This window comes from Aulonocara stuartgranti (assembly GCF_965226115.1).
Source record: "Aulonocara stuartgranti genome assembly, chromosome: 18".
NCBI lineage: Eukaryota > Metazoa > Chordata > Actinopteri > Cichliformes > Cichlidae > Aulonocara > Aulonocara stuartgranti.
The window spans coordinates 21388593-21411146 of NC_138954.1; the positions used below are offsets into that span (position 1 = coordinate 21388593).

Consider the following 22554-nt stretch of genomic DNA (forward strand, 5'->3'; position numbering starts at 1 on the left):
AATTGGCCGTGATGGTAGCAGCACCATAATTCATGGCTAATGGTTTGGCTAGGGAGAGAAAGGGGGGGGGGGGGGGGTGATGTGTTCTGCCTCTCCCAACAGGTCAGTCAGAAGCAGCAGTAGGCATGGGGAGGTGACACCAAGGAAGGAACAGGTTTTTGTCCTCCAGTCTACATTTCAGTGGGTCTAACACTGCAAAGAATTAAAAAATTAATTCAATCTGTCATCTGAGACCATGGTTTGAAATATAAATTTTACAGAATTTTAAAAAGTATTAAAAATGTGTTAAAAGAGCATCACAGTTGGGTTCATATCTAGTTAGACAGTGAAAGCAGTAAAAGTTCTGGAGTTTTGAATTTGACAGAAACTCTAGCTATGCAAATTAAGCTCATTGTTATATAAGTATGAGAGGCGCCTTCATGAATGTAAAGAGGTTTTAGTTCAGGATGCAAACCTGTAACTCAAGAACAGAAAGGCCTGATTAAACTGCCAGGTGAAAATGGATGAACTTTAACTAAAAATAATGGGAAGAGTGTGCAGAGGGAAAGAATGACTGCAAATGGAACTGGGTCACTAATGTTCACTAATGATGCAAATTCTAATATTCATGAAACTAAATTTAGGGCATTAATCGCTGATCAGATTCAGTCAACTGCTGCAAAAGTGATAGTGTGGCGCCACACAACACAGGGGGATAGTGACAAACTGAACCAGGGGCTTCTTTAAGCAAAGAAATGTAACAATCTTAAAGCTTGGACGTCTTTTACTGTTTGCGAAACTGTAAGCAGAGAGACTCACTAACAAGCAGCAAAAAACAGCTGCAGAAAAGGCCTGGCAGAGCGTCACAAAAAAAATGCTGATTAAAGAAACTTAAAAAATGAAAACATTTCTGTCACTGCTAAACTTAATGTCATATATGTAAGCAGATATATAGATAGAACATTTTGCAAGACAAGTAACTGTATTCGTTTTATTGATTATTTGTTTATTTGCTTAGTTTTATCCACTACTTTTTGGCAGTTCAATGTGGTACAGGTGTGTGTGTGTGTGTGTGTGTGTGTGTGTGTGTGTGTGTGTGTGTGTGTGTGTGTGTATGAGACAGAAAAGCAGATACATACAAAGAGAAAGGAAGCAGGTAAGGTCAGCATAGTAGAGTACCATCTCCTGATAGTTCACCTGAAGAGCACTCTGTTTGTTTTTGATGTTCATGGGAAGACATGAGACACTGTACAATACTGTCTGTTTTTTATATTGCATCATTCTTTATCATTAAATTAATTAAATGGTGCATCCAATAAGCACATATTAAAATGCCATATTTGGATTTATTTATGATGAATACGAGTACATTGCTAAAACTCTTTTTTTTGCTTGTGAATTGTACAACAGAAACACAAAGGCAGGTATAGGGAGAGAGCATGGGGTGATCTGGCTAACCTTTCTTCCCTGTGCCTTTAAATCCAGTATAACTGAAATTGTGTGAAAATGTAAATGTAAAAATGTTATTAATATGTTGCATTTTAAATAAATGATCACACTTGAGCAACCAAACAGTAATTAAAAAATCCCTATGATGTTTCTACAGCTAGCTAGCTTATTAGCTAGGCTAGCTTAGCTACTTAGCTGCGATGATTCTAGTTGCTCCTTTAGCTGACCGATATAGACTATATTCAGCCATTCAAATAATATATTGAGTACACCTAAACTGAAAAGAATTATTTTATTGAAATGGAAAAACGTGAAGTATTAAATGTCTGCATATAATAACCGATTCATATTAACTGTCAGGCTAACTCCATTTTATTAATACAGCAGATCTAAAACAACAGAAATTAATCCAGCCTAAAGTGTTGGATCAGAAGAAGCTGAAAGCTTTGCAGAGTCCAAAGATGCCGAAGCTGGAGGAAAGCATACAAGCTAACAGCTTAAGCTAGTTAGCTGTAGAAGTAAAGATGGATTTCTTTGAAGAAGCTTAAAATAAGAATAATGACATTGGCCAGTTAAGTAACTTTGTATTAACAATTCAAAGCAAAAGCAGTTTCTTACTTTATTATTTTTATCAATATAGTCTAAGGAACACAGTCACTTACAGGCTTTAAATATCTAACACGATCTTATATAAGTAGTTTTGTTTTTTCGGTTTCTGTTATATAAAAACTGAAGATTATAAATTGAACTGGATCTTAGCAGAGGGTAAATACTCTACCAGACTGAACTGCAGAGCTATTAAAACAGGAGGTTTCACTGCTGTGACACTAGATGTCAGTCTTTACAAAGCTGCTGCTTGTGGATTCTCTTCTTGCAGCCTGTCTCCTTTTTCAGCTGGCTGCTAGTCTTTTTTCGTTTTTGATGCAACAAACTGTGGCCTTATTTCAGTGATCAGGAGCCCAAAGCACGCAGCACAGAGAAATACACATTTTAGAGACAGACTGCCCGTTCCCTGCAGGTACATGAACCAGAAGATGCTAAGTAGTTTCAAAGCATTTAGCAAAGGGTGACTGAAAGAAAAAGCTTTTCACCCCTCACATGTGGCTCCAAGGTCAAAGATACAGATTCAGAGTATCCAATTTCAAACCATAGCTAAGCACAGTTTTATATCTCCGTGCCACTCTTTTAACAACTCCATCTATTTCCCTAAAAATGCAATATTTTATGAGAAGATCATGGGTGCGTGGTTGAATTATTATCAGGAAAGATGATCTGAGCTATGTTTCCACATAAACTTAATCAGCCATGTCATCATTCTCACTCCATTTACGTAAATTGGAGATTTCATTATCGAACAGTTGGTGGTTAATGTGAACTTAATGGCAGTTAATGTGATTGTTGAGGTCATAATAGATCTAATTAACAACATGTCTAACAATGACAGGCCTGTGCAGACGAGCTGCTTCTGCTTGACTATTGTCATGAGGTTCAAGTGTCTGTCTGTGCTGAAATGTTGGGAACCTCTTCTCCCTTGCGTACCCCACTGACCTAGATTTCAATTGTTTTCGGCCCGAGACAATGGGGGGGGGAATGGTTTCATAACTGAACACAATACCTGGGAGTTTTTCAACACGATTGTTGTTAATGTCGCATTGTAGTGTGAGTTTGTGCTGTGCTGTGCATTGTGCGTTTTCTCAATGTAACCTGCTCAAGCAGCCAACCACAGAAAAGCCTGTGAACCCCTCAGTAAATCATTTGTGAACTGTTCAGCAGATGATGTGCATCCATGTGAATTTCTGCAGAGAAGCTAGTATATTCCTTGCTGCTTCTAACAGACCTCTCATATTTCCTCAATAAAACATTACTCTCCTGAGGAGTGTGGTGCTTTTAATATCGATTGCAGAGAAATATATTTTAGTCAGTGCTTCACTGAAGGCCTGAGACAGATGTAGACCACTGAATAACCTTAAATGCCAGCAGGTCCTAAAACTATACCAGCTACACTGATCTGTCCTGAAACCTGGGGAAGCTAACAATCTTAAAGTAGTCATTTATTCACTAGACCACAATCTGATCTTAATTTTGTTTGTTATGTGATAATAATAAAAAGCAGTTTTAAAAATACTGTTTAAATCCTGTCTTTATTGCGTCACAGAAAAGTGAAATTTCCGCCCACTGTCTGGTTGAGTGCTGCAGTTTTAATTTAATTTAATTAATTTAATTAAAGCCCAGAGCTGCTAATCAAATGCTCTTGATTCACTGTTCATCAGCTTAGGTGACCACCTCTATAAAAGCAGAGGCAGTTTGCTGGTCTAAAATATTCAAGTGTGTGCTAACACAACACTGAGTAGGAAATACTTCATTATTGATCTTAAATAGGAAGGGTTATAAGGCCATTTCCAAGCCATCCGAAGGCCATAATTCTATAGTGAGAAATAGTATTCACAAATGGAAAACATTCAAGAGAGTCGCCAGTTTTTCCAGGAGTGGACATCTCAGCATATTCACCCATGCAGTGTTCAGAGAAACTGCAAAACATGAGCCGTATCTCAGACTCTACATGCCTCAGTTAGCACGTTAAATGTTAAAGTTCATGACAGCAGTTAGAAAAAGACTGAACAAGCTTGTTTGGAAGGATTGTCAGCAGAAAGCCTCCTAAAGAGAAAAAAAAATGTCTTATGGATAGATGAGATCAAAGTGAAGATGTTTGGTCATGGTGCACAGTGCCACATTTGGAAAAGAAATCAAATACTGCGTACCAGCACAAATCACATCAGCTGTCAAGCACAGTAGTGGAGGGATGTTGATTTGGGCTTATTTTGCAGCCACAGCACTTTACAGTGTTAAACTAAAAGATTCTAGAGTCAAATGTGAGGCGTTCTGTCTGAGAGCTAAAGGTTGGCCCAAATTAAAATACAAAGGACAATGATCCCATGCACAGCAGCAAATCAGGCCTCAGCCTGATTGAAATACTGGAGATCTGTACATAGGTGAATGTCTGTAAAGCTCAATGAAAAGAAGCAACACTGAAAGGCACAGTGGGAAAAATTTCTACACAACCATGTGAGAGACTGATAGATACACAGTGAATGATTGCTTCAAGTTGCTCATGAAGCTGGGGTGTGCTTAGTTTCTCACATGACTACACAGAGTCCTGCAAAGCTTCTTTCTTTCTTTCTTCTTTCACACTCATAGATCCCAATAACAACAAGCAGAATGACAAAACCTTTGCCTTGAACTGAAGATCCTGAAATGTGTCAAAGGAACCGTTGGAGAACAGAACATCACAGATGTAGAAGTTGGCAGGGGGAAAAAAGAGAGCGCTCCATGTTTGGTAGATAGATGAAGGAAGATTCATCAAAAGGCAAATTAATCAAAGGACATCAACAGCAAATGGGGAAGGGATGAAAGAGTGCCGCCCGTTTGTTCAGTCCCGCTCTGCTCCTCCCGAACCTGCTCTCTGATCTCATCATGCCGCACGAGTGCATACAGGGGGCTGGAGCACAATGAGTACCACAAAACATATGCACATTAACAAATGTCTAAGCAAAGCTTGAAAAAGAAGAAGTGCAATTAGCGCAGTTTGTTTAACTCAGAGTGGTTTTTAAAGTCTCGTGTTTTCATATTTGACTGTTTGCGGTTTTCCAGTGTTTGAACTTACGTAAGCAGAAGCTTTGAAACATAAACACACAGTCACACACTAACACATAGTATATAATGCTGTCAGTGTGAACTGTCAGGGCTGGGTTGTGGCAGCAGTGGACGGCCCTCTTTGATAATGCTCTGCTAGATTGGGCAGCCGCTCTTTTTATCGTTCAGCCGGTTAGTTGGCTCAGAGTTGACTCCAATTTGTACTCCTCCTTTGGGTTTGTCAGCAGAGACCACTTTGTCCGTCCATCTAGACTGTGGCTCCATGTTGTCAGAACATGTTGAATTTTGTTTTTATTCAATATAATCACTCTTAAAAACTACTAAAGTTGGTTGTTATACCCCAGGAAGCTAAGGTAATGGGGGGAAAGCAACACAACTTGTTCAGTTTGAAAAAGGAGACATGAGGGTAAATTAGCCAATTAAATACATTTTTCTTACTAAGTAATCAAACAAAAGCTGCTATCACGATCAAAAGAAGAAAAGCCCAACAAAACCTAGAAGCTGATCAAAAGAGTAAGTCAAAACAGTTGAAAATTGCCAAAACACCCTCCTTGCCAAAACACACACACAGCTCACAAGCTGCAACACAAAGGCGCTCTAGTACTGGAGCTCGCCTCTCTGTGGCCTTAAGTACTCTGGCCTAATGGCTGGGTAGTCAGCTGTATAGTCACTGGTGGCACCTAAGGCTGGAAAAGCCTCATTCACAACCAGAAGTTAAAGCAGGCAACTCAGGTGGTACATGTGCAGTAGCTGGAGTTGGGTGAGAAATTAGCTCAATCAGTGGACCTTAACAGATTTGAGCTAAATGGTTAATAAATAAATAAATGACAAAAAGAAAACACTGACCACGAAAATAAATACATATCTGATTTAAAATGATCGGTAATGGTCAAAAGAAGTTATAGAAACAGCTGAAACAGCCCACTTAAAGTGTGGCAATCAGCTGAAATTGTTGATGGGATGGAAACTGCTACAAGTGCTTAAACTAGCTTAACAGCTAGCTGTTAAATTGATTAGTAGTAACAACAATTAGTAGACAAATGGTTTAACTCAAGCCAGTAGTTATGGATAAATGGTTGAAGCAGTTTTCTAACCACAACTGATAAATGGTAAGCTGATTATTTATTTCTAAACATAAAGTGTAAGTTAAAAGTAGAACAGATCCAGCTTAAAAATAGATTAAATTAGTGAGCATGTTAGCTCCACTACAGGGATTTGGGACTATGCCTACATCAGATGAAACAGTATAGCTGTTTTTTTCCAGATTTTAACAGCTGGAATAGCCTTAAAATGATTGTTCTCATCTTTAGATATCACTTAGCGACACTTAGCATTTATTGTTTATGCTCCTGAGTCTACACTGTACAACTGCAACTAATGACGTCACTTAACCACTGCCTTTATGCTGCATTAACCTTGTTTTTTTTAATAGGGGGCATAGTCCTGTTGATTTATTCATCTAATATTTTTACATAACAGTTTTATACTGAAGAGGATTAGGGGAAAAAAAGTGGGCACGTCTTTTTTTTTTTTCTTTTCCTGAATTCTGAGATTAAAGTCAGAATTCTGACTTTTTTCTCAGATTTTTTTCCAGTGGCCCTAATCCTCTTCCGTAGTTTTATCCCTTACATTTCACAAAATCTTATTGCTTGCCCTGTGTGGCATTTTCTCAAAAACCTATAAATATTCATTTAAAAAAAGTTTATAATGTAACATGTCTATGTAGTAGGAAATTGTTCTGACTTTTAACGTGCCCCTATTGTTTTGGCGGGTGAGAATATCACCATAATCTACAACATAATTCAAGTTGTGGTCTTAATCAAGGATTTCTCTTTTTCTTTAAAAAATACATCATGTTCCTGAGCAGTCTTTTACTGTATCTTTATGTAACAAAAGCAAAGTTCAGCAGAGAAAGACAAAAGTGATGTGAACTGACAATATTTTAATGGGGGGGATAAAAGACTGTAAGTGATCAATGGAGGCGGCATCCAAGTGATGCCCGGAGGACGGCTTTGATGTGGCCATCCTCAGAGGGACGCCTGGGACAATGCCCTCTTTGAGGGGCATGGGCAATGGCAGACACTTCCCTCTCCCTCGCTCCTGCTCTCTCACACTCAGCCTCCCTCTGTTTCCTGCTTCCTCCTGCAATACTATGACTCTTTGGTTTAGATGCTTATACTCTGCATCATTTACTATCCTTAACTGTATAACTTTCTCCCTCTTTCTATCGCATTAATTCAGACAACACCCCCTTCCTCAAAGCCCAGCCAATCGCTCTTCTTCCCCCCCTCCTCTGTATCTCTCTCGCTCCCTCACTCGGTCTTCTTTCATAGAACCAAGCCTCTTTGTAATGTCCAGCCTTGGCAAGTTGCGCCCGATTTGCTGTCACAGTCTTAATGAATTCATCTGTTTGTGTATTGGCCATGGGAGCATTTCTCCCTCCCTCTCCCTCTCTTTCCTATCCTCTACCCCCTCCCTCTTGCTTGTGGTCCCCTGAGGGCTCTATATATACCAGGGACTACTCCAGGCATCTATTGTTCCTCTAAGTAAACTTACAGACAGATGCCCTGCACCACAGTTTGGGAAAGAGCCCAGAGAGTCAGGAGGAGGGAGACAGTTAGTGAATGCATAGAGCTGCCAGACAACAAGGACCTGGAAACACTGCAGACTCATCTCCAGCTCATCTGCATCCTCTTCAGTCGTTCTGTGTGTCTCTTGCCTGCCTGCTTCTTGCCACTGTGGAGTGGAGGTCTGATGCTCTGACAGCATGCCGCTGCTGGTGTCACTGCTGCTTATGGGGCTGGACTGCTTGCTGGGAGCCCCAACAGGAAGAGAGGTCTACAGGATGCCCCAGAGTGCTCTTAAAGGTAAAACTGACCCATCATTTCTCATTGATGGCAGTTTGTGTTAAGAGTGGTCACAGCTGTAGCTATCTGTGACTATATTTAGGAGAGCTTATGTCAGATGGCTTCAGTAGCAAATGTGTCTCTTGCAGAAAACAAATAGTAATGCTTAAAGCATTAATACCTCTCAGTGAGTCAAACACAAGAAGAAACATCTGGGGATATTGCTAGTCTGAGTGAGATTCACCTTCAGTTTGGCACATGTACACATCTAATAAAAAAATCTAAAGTTTTGCTTTCATGGATTTTTAACTTCAATGCTTGAAAACAACACATTGTAAAGAGCACAAATGTAAATAATGAGTACTGACCAATTTCAGCACTACTCTTCAGGACCTGTTTGAAGCAGCAAACAGTTGTTTAAATTAATTTTATTAGTGCTGTGTGACCTTTAAATCCTACAGTAGAGCACAGTGTTGAGGGGCCTCTGGCCTTCTCTGGTTGAGGTGCTGAGTACAGCAGAGCCTTCATGCAAGTGACTGGTGATGGCAGTGTGATTGGAACACGGGACTATGGGTCCCAACGGCCCCGGGGCTGCCAGCCTGTGCCCTTAGGGCCTGTCCCTGCCCACCAGCCTCTGCCCGCTCAGCCTTGGCCTTCTAATTAAATCTTCAATCAGTATTGTTGTTGTTACTGGCATATCCTGTGATGTTTTGCGGCACAGAGGGGGGCAGCAGGGTCGGCAGCCCGATTGAAGTGTGTCTGTAGAAGACTCACCAGGGCGCTGAGCGTGAGCTAGCTTCCCCAAAATGCTGCCAATGAGCTCAAAGAGCAGCATGAGAAAAAAGGGGGCTACTCACACACATACCAGAAAGCTGCACCAATTCATGTTAATGCTTACATACACTGTGTTCCCACAGCAAATGACTGTCTTCCTTATGATGACCTAGATGTCCTTCTTTTTAAAATCACTGCCACAAACTTCTCCTCAAAACAAAAATTGGGTCATTTTATTGATAATAATGCAAACAAGTCTCTGCATATGTGTTCAGGAAATAAAATCTCACAGTAGAACTGATTGAGTTTGGAATTCATCCCAGTGCAGTTCTGGACCTTGGAGGCAAATATCAGCGTATGTCATTGCACATCGGCTTGGCTGATTTATGTTGCTCATCTGTATTTTCTTCTCTTTTCTTGCACCTTTCCTTTCTCTTCTTTTCTTTTTCTTCCTGTCCTTCCTGCAGCTCTGTCTGATCGGGGCACTGTTGTGCTGGAAGCAGCCATGGCCAGTGCTCTATCCACTCTTGAGCGTGCAACGTCTGAGAGAAGCCGGGCTGAAGCCAGCTGCCGGGGTTGTGTTCCCTGTCTGTTTCAGAACTGCGGACAGCTGTCAGGGTCCTGCTGTGAGTGCAACATCATGCTTACTTGCCTGTTCAATCCTGATCACCTTTTAGTCACATCGAGTCACCGCTCCACCACCGCTATATCTTGGTGTGTCTTAGATGTCCCCTTCTTGTCAACAGCGTCTTCTTCCAATGCTCTATCAGAGCCTAGCTGTGAGGTCATCAGTAAGGCCCAGAAGCTTCAAGGTGAGGCGGAGAGGAGCTGGGCTCTGAGTCAGGCCTGTGCGTACTATCAGCATCGCTGCCCACCTGGTGAGGCGGACACGGAGAGCTGCATCAGGGTCATGGGGGAGAGCTGCAGCGCTCGCGTCCTCCAGTGCAGCCTGCTCAACACAATGCAGAACCTGGAACCGGCTATGCAGACGCACGCACAGGGTGAGCGGAGACATCTTTTTACACACGCAGAGGCATTAGATTTAATTGCTTTGCATCGTTTTTCACCAGCGATGCCTGTTCTCTGTCCCAGCAGCAGTGTGCGGTCAGAGGTCAGCCACAGTGCAAAATGTTACGCAGCCTCGCTCCAGGATTGTGGGCGGCTCTCCTGCACCTCCAGGCAGCTGGCCCTGGCTGGTTAACCTGCAGCTGGATGGTGCCTTGATGTGTGGAGGGGTTCTGGTGGACAGCTCCTGGGTGGTCACTGCCGCACATTGTTTTGCTGGGTTAGTGTGCATGTGTGACTATTTTCTTTGCAAAGACAGATGAGATAGTAGTCAAATTCACAGCATTTAGCATTTGTTAAAACTGTCTTTTGACCTCTGCAGCAGCCGTAGCGAGAGCTACTGGACCGCTGTCGTAGGTGAGTTCGACATCACCAAGACTGACCCTGATGAACAGGTTCTCAAAGTGAATCGCGTCATCCCCCATCCGAAGGTAAAAATCCAACGTGCGGGATCATAGCTTTTAGTATTTTAATTAATCACCGATTTATTGATCAGGGGCAATAACAGGTCTGTCACGTCTCTGCAGTTCAACCCAAAGACATTTAACAATGATATAGCACTGGTGGAGCTGACTTCTCCAGTGGTCCTGTCTCAACACGTCACCCCAGTGTGTCTTCCTTCTGGTATGGAGCCCCCCACTGGCAGCCCGTGTCTGGTGGCAGGCTGGGGCTCCCTCTATGAAGGTGAGTTCAGTATCCTATAGACACACTGTGTCATGCTAGCCTCAACTTATTTTTGTATCCTACCAAATCAATAATGGTGTATTTTTGTCCACAGATGGCCCATCTGCTGATGTGGTGATGGAGGCCAAGGTGCCCCTGCTGCCTCAAAGCACCTGTAAGAGTGCTCTTGGCAAAGAACTGGTCACCAACACTATGCTTTGTGCTGGTTATCTTTCTGGAGGCATAGACTCTTGTCAGGTGGGCACATTAGAATTTCTGGGTTTTCTTTTTGAATTATCTTTATCAGTTACTGAAGTGGCACCACTTTAATTCATTGCAAACCATAAACTATCATCTGCAGGGAGATTCTGGCGGCCCCCTGATCTACCAGGACCGAATATCTGGTCGATTTCAGCTCCATGGCATCACATCCTGGGGAGACGGCTGTGGAGAGAAAGGCAAGCCCGGCGTTTATACGCGGGTGTCTGCCTTCTCTGACTGGATTCAGGCAGAGATACAAAGTAAGTTGTGTATTTATATCAATATAAAGTAATCTGACATAACCTCGCTTTACCGTAAAAGTAAACTCATCTGAGTAATTTGAAAAGTACTATCAGTGGCTACTCCGTAATACTGACGTACTGCACTTCATCATGAAATCATCACTTCTACTTCTTCTTTTTAGAGTCATTTGGGAGCCGTGAGCCTACATGTCCAGAGCTTCTAAAGACAACTGAAATGACAGAAGAAGAACAGAGGTCAGAGTTCAGCTCTCTGTGTCGCTTCTATAAACTGACCTGTCCTTCTGGTCAGTCTGCCAGCGCTTGCAGCCGACTGGCCGAGGACAAATGCCTCACCCGCTTCAAGAAATGCCGTGAGTACTTTTATTTGAAACGCCTGGCTTCATGAATGTACAACAAATACCTGATATACTGTTTGCGCTGAGTTTTCTGATCTTTCATTCTCTCTCCATCATCTAGAGTTGCACTCATTCTTGCAGACCCTGCTGGACTTGCTCCAGAGGGCCGAGGACTACATCAGGGACAAAGTGGACTTGACTTTCTTCACCCAGACTCTGCCTCAGCTTGTGGAGCATATCTACAGCACAGCTTTCACTCACACCAGAGAGAGGCGGGACCTAGGCCTGAGCCACAGTCTTAAACAGATTGAAGGTACATGACTGACAGAGGATGCCTGTCATGTTTTGCTGCTTGCTGCTGTAACAGGTGTTTTATTACTTGCAGAACAGCTAGGTGGTGCTGTGGTGCCAGCAGAGGAAGGCCCTTCTCCAGTTCCCCCAGCCTTATTCACAGACGTCGGGGCGTTGGTGGATGACTGGGAGAAATATCTGAGAAGCATGGCCGATGATGTGGATGAACAAAACCCTGACACAGATATCTCCTCCAAAATCAGGAAGCAGGAGGACAACCTTTTCTTGCAGGTGCGCTGTTTAATGCTCAAGAATAAAGTGATGCATGGTTTATCTTACACAGACGACAATTTGAATTGTATATGTGTTTAATTTAATGAATAACTGCATGTGTACAAAGTAAACTGTGGTTAATTACAGCACAAAACAAATCCCAGTAAGATAAAACAATGAAAATCAAACCTAGGGAGGGTTAATGTGAGTTTCTTTCAGCTACGGCTTCACTTTGTTTCCGTATGTTTTAATTTCAGCTTAATCTGAACATCAAAATCTATTTTTAATGTCTCCAGACACAGGACTCCTTTCTGCAGCAGCTCGAGGGAGAATATCAATCCATCATCTCAGCTCTGCGTTCCAAACTGGACTCCAGAGCTGCTCCTCCCATCCTGCACTTGGACACAGTCTACCTTCACGAGGAGTCTCCGTCTGTCTTTACTCCATCCACTGGAGCGCCGGACCACACCCACCCACCCTCGTCTTCCTGGGTATCACAGAAGCCTTGGTCACTTCTGACAGCGTTCATAAATGATGTTAAGAATTTAAAGGCACAAAGTAGGATTGCCACAGAAGCAGGATCGCAGAGTGAAAGCTCATTTAGTGAAGAAGCTACTGCTAATGAAAAACGGAGAGGCGCGTCAGAGGATTTGACATTTTCTGAGAATGGAGACAGCACAGAGTCAACAACTGTTCTCCAGCCAGTCACTGAGAGCGCGCCCACAGAGACCGCTGACCTCAGACAGGCTGCTGTCAAGCCTTTAATTCTTCACAGAAAATACAGGAGCCTTGTTCACAGGAGGCAAACGACCGGCGCCAACATGAAAAGTGTGTGCCACATCTTTATTCAGACAAGTTTCATTACATATATTCCAAAATGCATGTGCTCAAGTGTGTTTGTTTCCCCCCTGTAGTTTGTCCTGGAGTGAGAGAGTCTTCACAGAAAGTCAGCCAAGTCAGAGACTCTTACAGCTGGGTGTTAAACATCCCGAGCAAGAATCTCCACATGAACTTCCAGGAGGTAAGTCCCAGTAAGATGCATGCAATATTCTTTTTGAAACAGCCTTTTAATGAGCTCTCTCCTTTCTTCAGGTGTTAGTTGATCTGGGCTCCAAGAATGACCGAGGACTTTACCAAGCGCGGGTCAGAGCTGTAGTTGGAGGACGACCTTTGACCTTCTACAGTCTTGTGGGCCTAGAAAACGATTCTTTCTACCGCAGCGTGCCGAGGATCATCGCTTTGGCACTGGAGGCTCTCAAGTCGTAACTGCTGCCAACGCTAAAAAGGAGAGATGATGGCAGAAAGCCTCTCCAAGTCAACTGAGAAGCTTTTAACAGACAGATGCGTTGAAAGCGCGCACAGACTTTACTTCTTGCCTCTGCTGTTTCCTGACTCTAAACGAAAAACATGAATGTATCAACCCACTTACTGACCACCGGTCACACCACAAGCTTTTGTATGTGGTTGTAGACGCAGCCTTGTCTAACGTATGAACCCGAACAAAAATGATAAGTTATTCATATTGTCTTTTACAAAGGTTGAGCCTCTTGTAAAGCACATACGTGCTATATATATTATGTAATGTTTATTCTTGTAATATTTATTTGTATAGAGAAAAGTATTTGTATTTTTGTAAAAAAACAAAACAAAAATTAAGGTCTATAAATAAAAAAGTTATTAATGTTATGGGATGCTGTGTTTATTGTAAGGAAAGATTGAGTTAGCAGTAATGCAGCTTCTGATCTTCCCGTCTTTGTGACCCCACATTCATTGGTTTCACCCTTTGAGCAGAGCTTTACGGTCAGTGCAGCAGCTGTTACTGTGATGACAAGAACCTCCGTGATTTCTCTTCTTAACAGGATCCAGAAATACACCACCCTCTAGAGTCTCTTATTGTCTGTCATTATCCACAACTGGCAAGTTTAAAGGAAGTGGCACTCTTTGAGCAGCAAACAGGCCCCCATTATTGCTTTGTGTTGACTTTTGCTTCTCTAATCCTGTATTTGAGTCTTTAAACAATCGGTTGAATTAAACCGGTACTTAACGTTGTGATCACAGACAGGTAATTTCCCAGAAAAGGAACATACAGGGGCAAGACAGCTGAGTAAACACAGATACATACCTCTGTTACATCACATTAACTCCTGCTTTTGACCTGCGTGCTTAAGTGTGTGTATTTTTGTGACAAACATGCACGTACACACACACAAGTCATGACAGGACACAAATGTGCTGGCATCCAGGGCCTGGCCACTCATCACAGACGCTGTGCTGTAAATGGACAAGACCTGTTGTCTTCTCTGCTGTTTGTCAGTTTTTTTTAGTTTCTGGCTTGTTGTGCTCTTTCTCTCTTTAACACCAGATCTGTTTAATCCCTCTGTTGTAAAGAATAGATTTAACTGAGACTATAAAACTGAGAGTTTTAGATATCAGTGCTGGGCCGAGTGTGCTTTGAGTTCATTACAGAGAATTGCGTTCATGTAACTGAGCAACAATAGACAGGTGCACCGAACAGAATTATAATGCGACATGTTTAACACTGGAGGGCAGCCATGGACAGAGTACAATGCTCACACTATGGGTGTGTGTCTGTGTGACAGCTGGCTATGCCGTGCTGGAAATCCACTTTTGGATTTTACCCTAACAATCACCCAGTCACCAACCCCCAACCTTCAGCCTTCCCGTCAACCCGAGCTTCGACCTCTGGTGGGAAGCACACACGGGTGCCCGAGTCCGTGCGTGTCACATTAGTGGTTGAGGGTTTGTCTGGGACAGCACTGCACAAAGACACGCTGATGGACTTTGGAGCTCCGTGCACTCTGCCACTCTTTATTGGAGTGTTGGTGTTTTGTGCCACAGGTAGGAACACTAAGGAGCCACTGCACAGTTTGAGGGAAGCAGTTTGGGTTTCTTGTTGCTGTGATTTGCATGCTGTTGTTTTTGAAGACCAAAGATGCTGCTGAGTGTTGCTTAGAAACAATATGCTTTTTTTTTAGCAGTCTATTATTTTCACTAATTCTCACTGTGTTTGCATTCAAACAAAGTGCAGTACACTGAAAAGCACTGATCACCAGACTGTACAGACCATGTGTTGTTGGCATTTTCACTGGTAAATCTCAAAACATCTGTTCTATCTAAAAGATCTAATATACATTTGTCAGTGCACACAGTCCCACTCATTTTGTTATGCTGATACTATACATGTGTTCTCTTTCACAGTCGACTATTAGTCTGGTAACTACATTTTTAAAAAATTATTGAATATTTGAAATATAAATTTTAATAGTCATTACTACTTTGTTTTCTCGGGCACCAAAGGACAATTAAAAGCTTTCCTCCATAAGACAGTTTGAAATTGTTTTTAATAACTTTTTTTGTTTTTTGTTATTTTTCCAGTTTGTTAGTAAACTGAAATAATCTTTTGTGCGCTGGTGGTTTTTACAAAACAAATATTTTTATAATGTAGTTGTCTCTTCATTGATCATTTGATTATTACGACAAAGTTTCTCTGGGAAATTAAACTTTGTCAAAACATTCACGAGAGACTGTTTTTACCCGTGCACTTCAGCAGTTTTTTTGTTAGGCTTCCATAATGTTGGGGAGATGAAAGAAGTAAGTAGAGATACCTAATCTTCTGGCTTAATAAGTTCTGAAGCCTACATTTCCCATCATGCAGCTCAATAGCATTTTTAATCAAATGCCCATACCTCCTATATACTAACTTCTTTCATCCAGTTTTTAAAGCAGGCTGTTTGTTAATAATTTTGCCACAAATCGAAACCGTGGTAACCATGTTGTAATCTCAAACGTCACAGTAGAGCTGATGCAACTATGGAGCAAATATTCCTTATGACGAGCAGACAATGCAAGAGATACGATCGAAAAGCTGCGGGCATCATCACATAAACATAAAAATCTCTACACAAGACTTCTGGACTTATTTCAGCACGGATGCTACATCTGCTTCACTTCATAGAAGTTCCATTGTGTCCCCTTGCATTTGTGTCTCTAACAAGTTACAAAAATAAAATCAGATGTACTGGAAGACATCTGGACGTGCCTGAGAAGATCTTGACCAGAAGATCAGTCGAATTCAAATCTTTTACAACTTACTATCTTTATTTGCTGATTCCCACAGCTTTTTGGATTGTCTGGCTATTTTACCTGCTATAAAAATGCGCAGATCGACCCTTTAAATCAACCTGCTTTGTCGTGGCTGTTCATGTTCTTGTGCGCAGCCTCGGCAGCCAACCTTGAAAGGGAGCTGTTTAAGGATTTGATGAAGGGCTACAACAAGAACGTTCGGCCCATGGAGAAGAGTGGAGACATCACTAAAGTCTCCATCAAGATGACGCTCACCAACCTCATCTCTCTGGTGAGTAGAGCTTGTCCTGGTGCGTATGATTAGCCAGTGATGACCCTGACCAAAACCCTAATTCTCACATTAGACAATCAGGATACATCATTTTTATTTTTATTAAATTATTCTCCCAAGCCATGAGCAAAGTCTAACTGACACACATCAAAAATGTAATATTTTCGTCTTCAAAACGTAGGACAGGCTAGGGTTAGAGTTGGGTTATCATCTATAATGACCTCAGAGGGTTATTGTCTATGGTTGCAATGTTTACCAAACTGTGTCCTCAGAATGAAAAGGAGGAGGCCCTGACCACCAACGTCTGGATCGAAATGGTAACTTTTGGAGGTCCTTTTTTAGCTTCTTTCAAAAATACCCAGTTTATGCATTCGAAAAGAAGTCAAACCTGCAGTGTTTCTGTGTGTAGCAATGGTGCGACTACAGGCTGAGATGGGACCAGTCACCCAGGTCAGCTCTGTATGGGAACATCACCTCTAGTCTGCGTGTCCCCTCCAAAAGCATCTGGTTGCCTGACATTGTACTGGAGAACAAGTGAGTGAATCCACCTTCAGATATGAATTTTCCATTGAGATATGAGTTTTAATGGTTAGGCAGCCATCATGATACGTCTCTGAGGACTTTTTTGGGCTGTTAGTTGAAGCATTCTAAAATATTAATTAACAATAAATTCATTTTCAGGATAAATGGGAACATTAAAAATGCATTCATACAATCACCCATCAAATCATAGTTGATTCTGATATTTGTTTATTCAGGAGACCTGTGGGTTAAATCAGGTTTCTCTGGACTAACCAGTCTGCTTAAAGCCTTGTAAATGCACCTAAAGTACTTTGAAAGTAAACCAAACAACATGTGGGAGGCGAAGAAAGCATTCACCAAAGATGTAGCTGCCTTTTTTTTAAACAAAACTTCGGTTCTGTTTTCTTTGAACTGCACCAACCCTAGTGAAAGGTAAACATTACATCGTGTTTCTAAAATCTCCTTTCCTCTGTGCTCGCCGAGGAGAAGCACAGTGGTGCAAAAATGGAAGCAAAGGGCAGAGTTTAGGTAAAAGAAGTCATGAGTGAACTTCAGATAGCGCTTTCAGGTTCTGCACTCTCACACTGTTAGAGGCAGATTTCGTTTTTAATACTATTGCAACCATTTAAAAACACATATTATCACATTATGATGACAGATGTATTTGTTTCCAGGTAAAGTTTCTCTTATCTAAGATAAATCTACAAGCCTGTACGTGTGAAATCATGAATGAGGCCTGATGTGTGCATGCGTGCACGAATGTATGCAATTAACTGCAGATAAACCATACACCATCTTTCTCATCTTCCTTCTGGTCCGTAGCATTGATGGACATTTTGAGGTAGCTCTTTACTGCAATGCACTGGTGTCTCCTGATGGCTGTGTGTACTGGCTGCCTCCTGCTATTTACCACAGCGCCTGTGCCATCACTGTGAACTATTTTCCCTTCGACTGGCAGAACTGCACCATGGTCTTCCGGTAAGAGATCAGATGGGACTTGATCTGTACAAAACGCAAGCAATCACAAGTCTGTCACCCCCAACCGGTCAAGGGAGATGGTTGTCCCTCCCCCAGCCTGGTGCTGCCGGAGGTATTTTGTTAAAAGGGAGTTTTGCCTTCGAACTGTCACCAAGTGCTTGCTCATCGGGGGTTTTCTCATTGCTGGGGTTTTCTCTGTATTATTATAGGGTCAACCCTTTATGTAATTTCTTCTTATATAAATAAAATTTAATTAAAGGCATGACATGTAAAAAGAATCCAGAGTGTCTAAATCAACAGCAATCAGCTTCCTTCAGTCATGTTACCTTCTTGCTCTTGAAGGTGTTGACTGGTCGACTCTGACCGCATGTTCTGTGCCATGTGTTCAGCTCGCAGACTTACAGCGCCAATGAGATCGAGCTGGTTCTCACAAAAGAAGATGACGTCACATTAGAGTGGGTGGATATCGACCCAGAGGCCTTTACAGGTATTTGAAGAATAGATTTGAAATTAGTGAACACAATAAAGACATCCATTGGTTCATATAAAGAAGAAGAAACTTTTTTTCTTGTGATAAAAGACTATTAAAGACTTTTATTTTGTGTTTTTTAGAGAATGGAGAGTGGATTATCAGACACAGACCAGCCAAGAAGGTGATCAACACTCAGTACACCAAAGATGACCTAGAGTATCAGGAGCTGGTCTTCTTTCTTATCATTCAGAGGAAGCCTGTCTTCTACATCATTAACATTATTGCTCCCTGTGTCCTCTTCTCCTCCCTCGGCCTGCTAGTCTACTACTTACCTGCCAAAGGTTCTTCTTCTTACTTTGTGTAAAGTGTGATCATAAACCCATCAGGCATAACATCATGACTATCTGCCTAGTACTGTGGTGGTCCATCTTTTGCTGGACTCCACTAGAGCCCTGAAGGTGTGCTCTGGTATCTGGCACCAAGATGTTAGCAACAGATCCTTTAGTCCTAAAATGTTTCATGGCAGGGCCTCCATGAATTGGACTTGTTTGTCCAGTACATCCTGCAGATCCTCGACTGGACTGAGATCTGGGGAATTTGGAGGCCAAGTCAACACCTCAAACCTGTTCTTGTGCTCCTCAAAGTATTCCTGAAACATTTGTGTCAGGAAGTACTATCCTGCTGAACGAGGCCACAGCCATCAGGGGATACTGTTTCCATGAAAGCTTTTTCATGGTCTGCAACAATCTTTACATAGGTGGTATATGTCAAAGTAACATCCACATGGATGGCAGGACCCAAGGTTTCCCAGCAGAACATTGCTCAAAGCATAACACTGCCTCCACCAGTTCACCTTCTTCCCATAGTGCATCTTGGTGCCAGGTGTTTCCCAGGTAAGTGATGCACACACACCCGGCCGTCCACGTGATGTAAAAGAAAAAGTGATTCATCACACGTGGCCACCTTTTTCTATTGCTCTGTGATCCAGTTCTGACGTGCACATGCCCATTAGACTGGGGGCATCATGCAGCTATGCAATGCTTCTTCCTTTTAAAAGGGAGTTTTGCCTTCCCATTGGCACCAAGTGCTTGCTCATAGGGCGTTGTCTGATTGTTGGGGTTTTCTTTGTATAATTGCAGGGTCTTTACAATTAAAGCACATTGAGGCGACTGTTGTTGTAATTGCAATATAAATAAAATGTATTTGAATTGAACTGTAAGGAATTTTGGAGTGAATATGTAGGTCTGAAGCCCCATATGCAACAAGCTACAATGGACTGTGCATTCTAACACTTTTCTATCAGAACCAGCATGAACTTCTTCTGCAGTTTGAACTACAGGAGCTCGTCTGCTGGATTGGACCCCACGAGCCAGCCTTTGCTGCCCATGTGTCAGTGAGCCTTGGCTGCCTATGACCTTGTTGCTGGTTCACCACTGTTTCTTCCCTGGACCACATTTGGTCTGCAGACCAGTAACAACTCATAAGAGCTGCAAAATATGAGATGCTCTGACCCAGTCGTTTAGCCATCACAATTTGGCCCTTGTCAAACTTGCTCAAATCCTCATGCTTGCACATTTTTCCTGCTTCTAACCTCAACTTTGAAGACAAAAAGTTTACTTGGTCCCTAATATAGCCCATCCACTAACAGGTGCCATGATGAAGACATAATTAGTGTTATTCACTTTACCTGTCATAATGTTGTGCCTGTTGATGTACGTAGACAGTGAGTCAGGATTTTATTCATACTTTGACCTATGATCATAGAAATACAGTGACGATCTAGCCGTTGATGCATACATTAGGTCAAAACTGCACCACCCTGACTGAGTGCTGGTTTTGGTTTTACAGCTGGTGGTCAGAAGTGCACCATGTCTATTGTGACTCTTCTGGGCCAGACTGTGTTCCTCTTCCTCATTGCTAAGAAGGTTCCAGAGACTTCTCAAGCGGTGCCTCTTATTGGAAAGTAAGCGGCTGATTTTCAGATTTCAGCTCAGAGTTTTAGGTTTGTGTTGAAAATGATACGAACATTTGACCGCAGGTATCTGATGTTTGTGATGTCGGTGACCACCATGGTAGTGATAAACAGTGTCGTAGTCCTCAACGTATCCCTGAGAACCCCAAACACTCACAAAATGGCAGACAAAGTCCGGAAGGTGAGGCTGTGTCTGAATCATTTGAATATCTTTTAAAGCTGCTCAATGAAGGGAACACGTCTATTTAGCTGTGATTTCATCTTAAACACCGTGTCACCCTCAGATCTTCCTAAACATCCTGCCTCGCCTACTTAGGATGCAGATGCAACCCTGGACACCAAACGCCGGCCATGCATCAGAAATGAGAAATGGTGAAACTGTGTCTGCAGGCAGGAATGGTGTCCACCTGGTTCCCTGCCGTCGCCGCAGCTCTATCACTGTCATCACTAAGGCGGAGGAATACGTAATGAAAACAGCTCGGTCTGAGCTCATGTTTGACAAACTCAGAGGGAGAAATGGATTGATGAAATCAGTGCTGGAGAAGCTACGTAAGTATTTGAAAGAGTTTGTTACACATTCTTTTTAAATTATTTGTAAAACTTTTGACAGTTTAGGTTATCCTTTGAAATGCATAAATATAACACGTAAATATATGGCTTTTTGTGAATATATGACTCCAGATGATGGGCTGGAGGGGGGTACAGCACAGCACCTTGTTAATAGTCTAGCAAAGGCCAGTCCAGAGCTGAAGCAGTGTGTGGTCTCCTGCAAACACATCGCTGAGACTGCAAGACAGCAGAATGACTTCCAGAGTGTATGCTTAACCATTTTACTCTTTGCACATTTGCAATGGACATTTAGATGAGGTCTTAGTTGGGAATGCCAGAGCTAATAGCAATGTATCATCTCACTCAACCGCAGGAAAATGAAGAATGGTTCCTGGTTGCCCGTGTCATCGACAGGGTCTGCTTTATTGTCATGGTGTTGGTGTTTTTTATCGGCACTGTTGGCATCTTCTTGATGGGCCACTTCAACCAGCCGCCCTCTACACCTTTTCCTGGGGATCCAAAGAAGTATCTCCCTCCACTACACAACATTACTGCTGTAGCAGGAATGGAAACAAACGCCTTAGGGTGAACCAGGGAGAAAATGTTTGATGTTATCACTTTAGCCAGAGTGAGAATCTGACAGCCTTCATTAGTGATCTTTCACTAATGACTATGATACAAAGAATGGAGAAGATGCAGCTGTATGTGTTTTCTGCACAGGTGCCTGCTGTGGGGCTGCGGACGATCACAGAAGCAAGTACAATCCACTGCACCATTGTGTGAATGCATACTGTATCAGCTGTCCTGGCTGTTGAGATTGTTTGTGTTGCATTTAATGCTGTAGAAGATGGTCTCCTTACTTACATCTCAGTGTTTGCTCTAAGTGCTGTTCATTTTTAACAAAACTATGGGCACAAGCCACGAGACATGGTGTCGACCACAGATTTCATTCGTTGTACGAGAATCTTTCTTTTTATCAATAAAAGCATTTTAATTGTATGATTTTTGTGACTGAGTCATTTTTGAGGCCAGTGGAAAGTTTCGGCCCCCACCCCTCCACTCCCAAACCTGCCACTGAAGCACAAATATCCTGCACAGCCCCCCTCCTCTGGAAGCATTTCAATTGCATGACTGAGTGGTGCCTTTCTACCCCAACAAAAGGCAGATCCGGCTGGTTGGGATGGAAACAGAGTCGTTTTGAGATGGAGCTGAAGTCCGAAAACACTCACAAAGCCAAACACTGCTATGTGAATAGCCACACAAACACACGGGGGGTAAGAAGGCTTAGTCCCTCCAGATAATGATAACTCATGAAGGCTCGCCTGGTTTCTTGCTCGTAACACTTAGATGATCCGAGTCTGTGGAGGGTGAACACTGATGGTAAGCAGGCCTGTGATGCTCTTTTGTGCTGTTTTCTTTCTTTCTAATCTCTTATTGGAAATACATGATAAGTAAAGGCTCCAGGAAGATCTTAGCCAGTATAGAAACTCTTGAGCTATCAATGTTTATACAAGGGAGCTTCGGTTTGATGCTGCGAGCTGCTACTCGCAGCTGCAGGCTGGGTGAGACAGGAATATTAACGTGTGATCTGAATGTGAAAAAGTATTAAGCTATTGCAAGGAGGATGTTAATATTGATACCAGGGAACTGCCAAGAAACACAGTACAGGAGAAGGAAAGCTCCTTTTTTCCCCTATCAAACTTTTGATCACAACATAAAAGTTTATTAAATTTTAAATTACAAGCTTACATGATAAAGATCTATTTGCTATGATTTTGAGACCGTTTTAGTGGATGTTTTATCATTTTGTCAGATTAATATTTAATATTTAAGGCA

General features: G+C 42.3%; 2 protein-coding genes and 1 long non-coding RNA gene across 4 annotated transcripts; 2 read left to right on the plus strand and 1 right to left on the minus strand.

Moving 5' to 3' along the window:
* Positions 1-22: 22 nt before the first annotated feature.
* Positions 23-1881, minus strand: LOC309694137. Its single transcript, XR_014272806.1, has 3 exons — positions 1438-1881; positions 1119-1188; positions 23-192 (listed from the first exon to the last, which is right to left on the minus strand). It is a non-coding gene; the product is annotated as an uncharacterized lncRNA (long non-coding RNA).
* prss56 (serine protease 56) lies at positions 1121-13505 on the plus strand. Of its 2 annotated transcripts, XM_082513934.1 has the most exons (15): positions 1121-1135; positions 7627-7946; positions 9167-9325; positions 9446-9700; positions 9795-9984; positions 10087-10195; positions 10292-10448; positions 10543-10685; positions 10789-10948; positions 11113-11301; positions 11408-11599; positions 11672-11868; positions 12147-12678; positions 12765-12871; positions 12943-13505. In XM_082513934.1, the coding sequence occupies exons 2-15, from the start codon at positions 7847-7849 to the stop codon at positions 13114-13116; spliced, it is 2664 nt and encodes an 887-aa protein (XP_082370060.1). In that variant the 5' UTR covers positions 1121-1135; positions 7627-7846; the 3' UTR covers positions 13117-13505. The 2 variants fall into 2 exon arrangements, with proteins under 2 accessions (XP_082370060.1, XP_082370059.1); XM_082513933.1 differs by lacking the exon at positions 1121-1135 and having other exon boundaries at positions 7177-7946.
* A 1110-nt stretch (positions 13506-14615) lies between these two features.
* On the plus strand, positions 14616-21660 carry chrng (cholinergic receptor, nicotinic, gamma). The gene is made up of 12 exons (XM_082512458.1): positions 14616-14709; positions 16089-16225; positions 16498-16542; positions 16635-16759; positions 17570-17725; positions 18115-18212; positions 18338-18538; positions 20046-20160; positions 20236-20350; positions 20454-20718; positions 20851-20984; positions 21092-21660. Exons 1-12 carry the CDS (start codon positions 14646-14648, stop codon positions 21305-21307), a joined length of 1671 nt encoding a protein of 556 aa, XP_082368584.1. The 5' UTR covers positions 14616-14645; the 3' UTR covers positions 21308-21660.
* Positions 21661-22554: the final 894 nt, after the last annotated feature.

Coding starts and splice junctions, on each gene's coding strand:
- prss56 (XM_082513934.1), top strand. CDS start 7,847: ATGCCGCTGCTGGTGTCACTGCTGCTTATGGGGCTGGACTGCTTGCTG. Junction 9,701..9,794: donor TATGCAGACGCACGCACAGG/GTGAGCGGAGAC, acceptor CTGTCCCAGCAG/CAGTGTGCGGTCAGAGGTCA. Junction 10,949..11,112: donor GATTCAGGCAGAGATACAAA/GTAAGTTGTGTA, acceptor TCTTCTTTTTAG/AGTCATTTGGGAGCCGTGAG.
- chrng (XM_082512458.1), top strand. CDS start 14,646: ATGGACTTTGGAGCTCCGTGCACTCTGCCACTCTTTATTGGAGTGTTG. Junction 14,710..16,088: donor GTTGGTGTTTTGTGCCACAG/GTAGGAACACTA, acceptor TCTTGTGCGCAG/CCTCGGCAGCCAACCTTGAA. Junction 16,543..16,634: donor CCAACGTCTGGATCGAAATG/GTAACTTTTGGA, acceptor TTCTGTGTGTAG/CAATGGTGCGACTACAGGCT.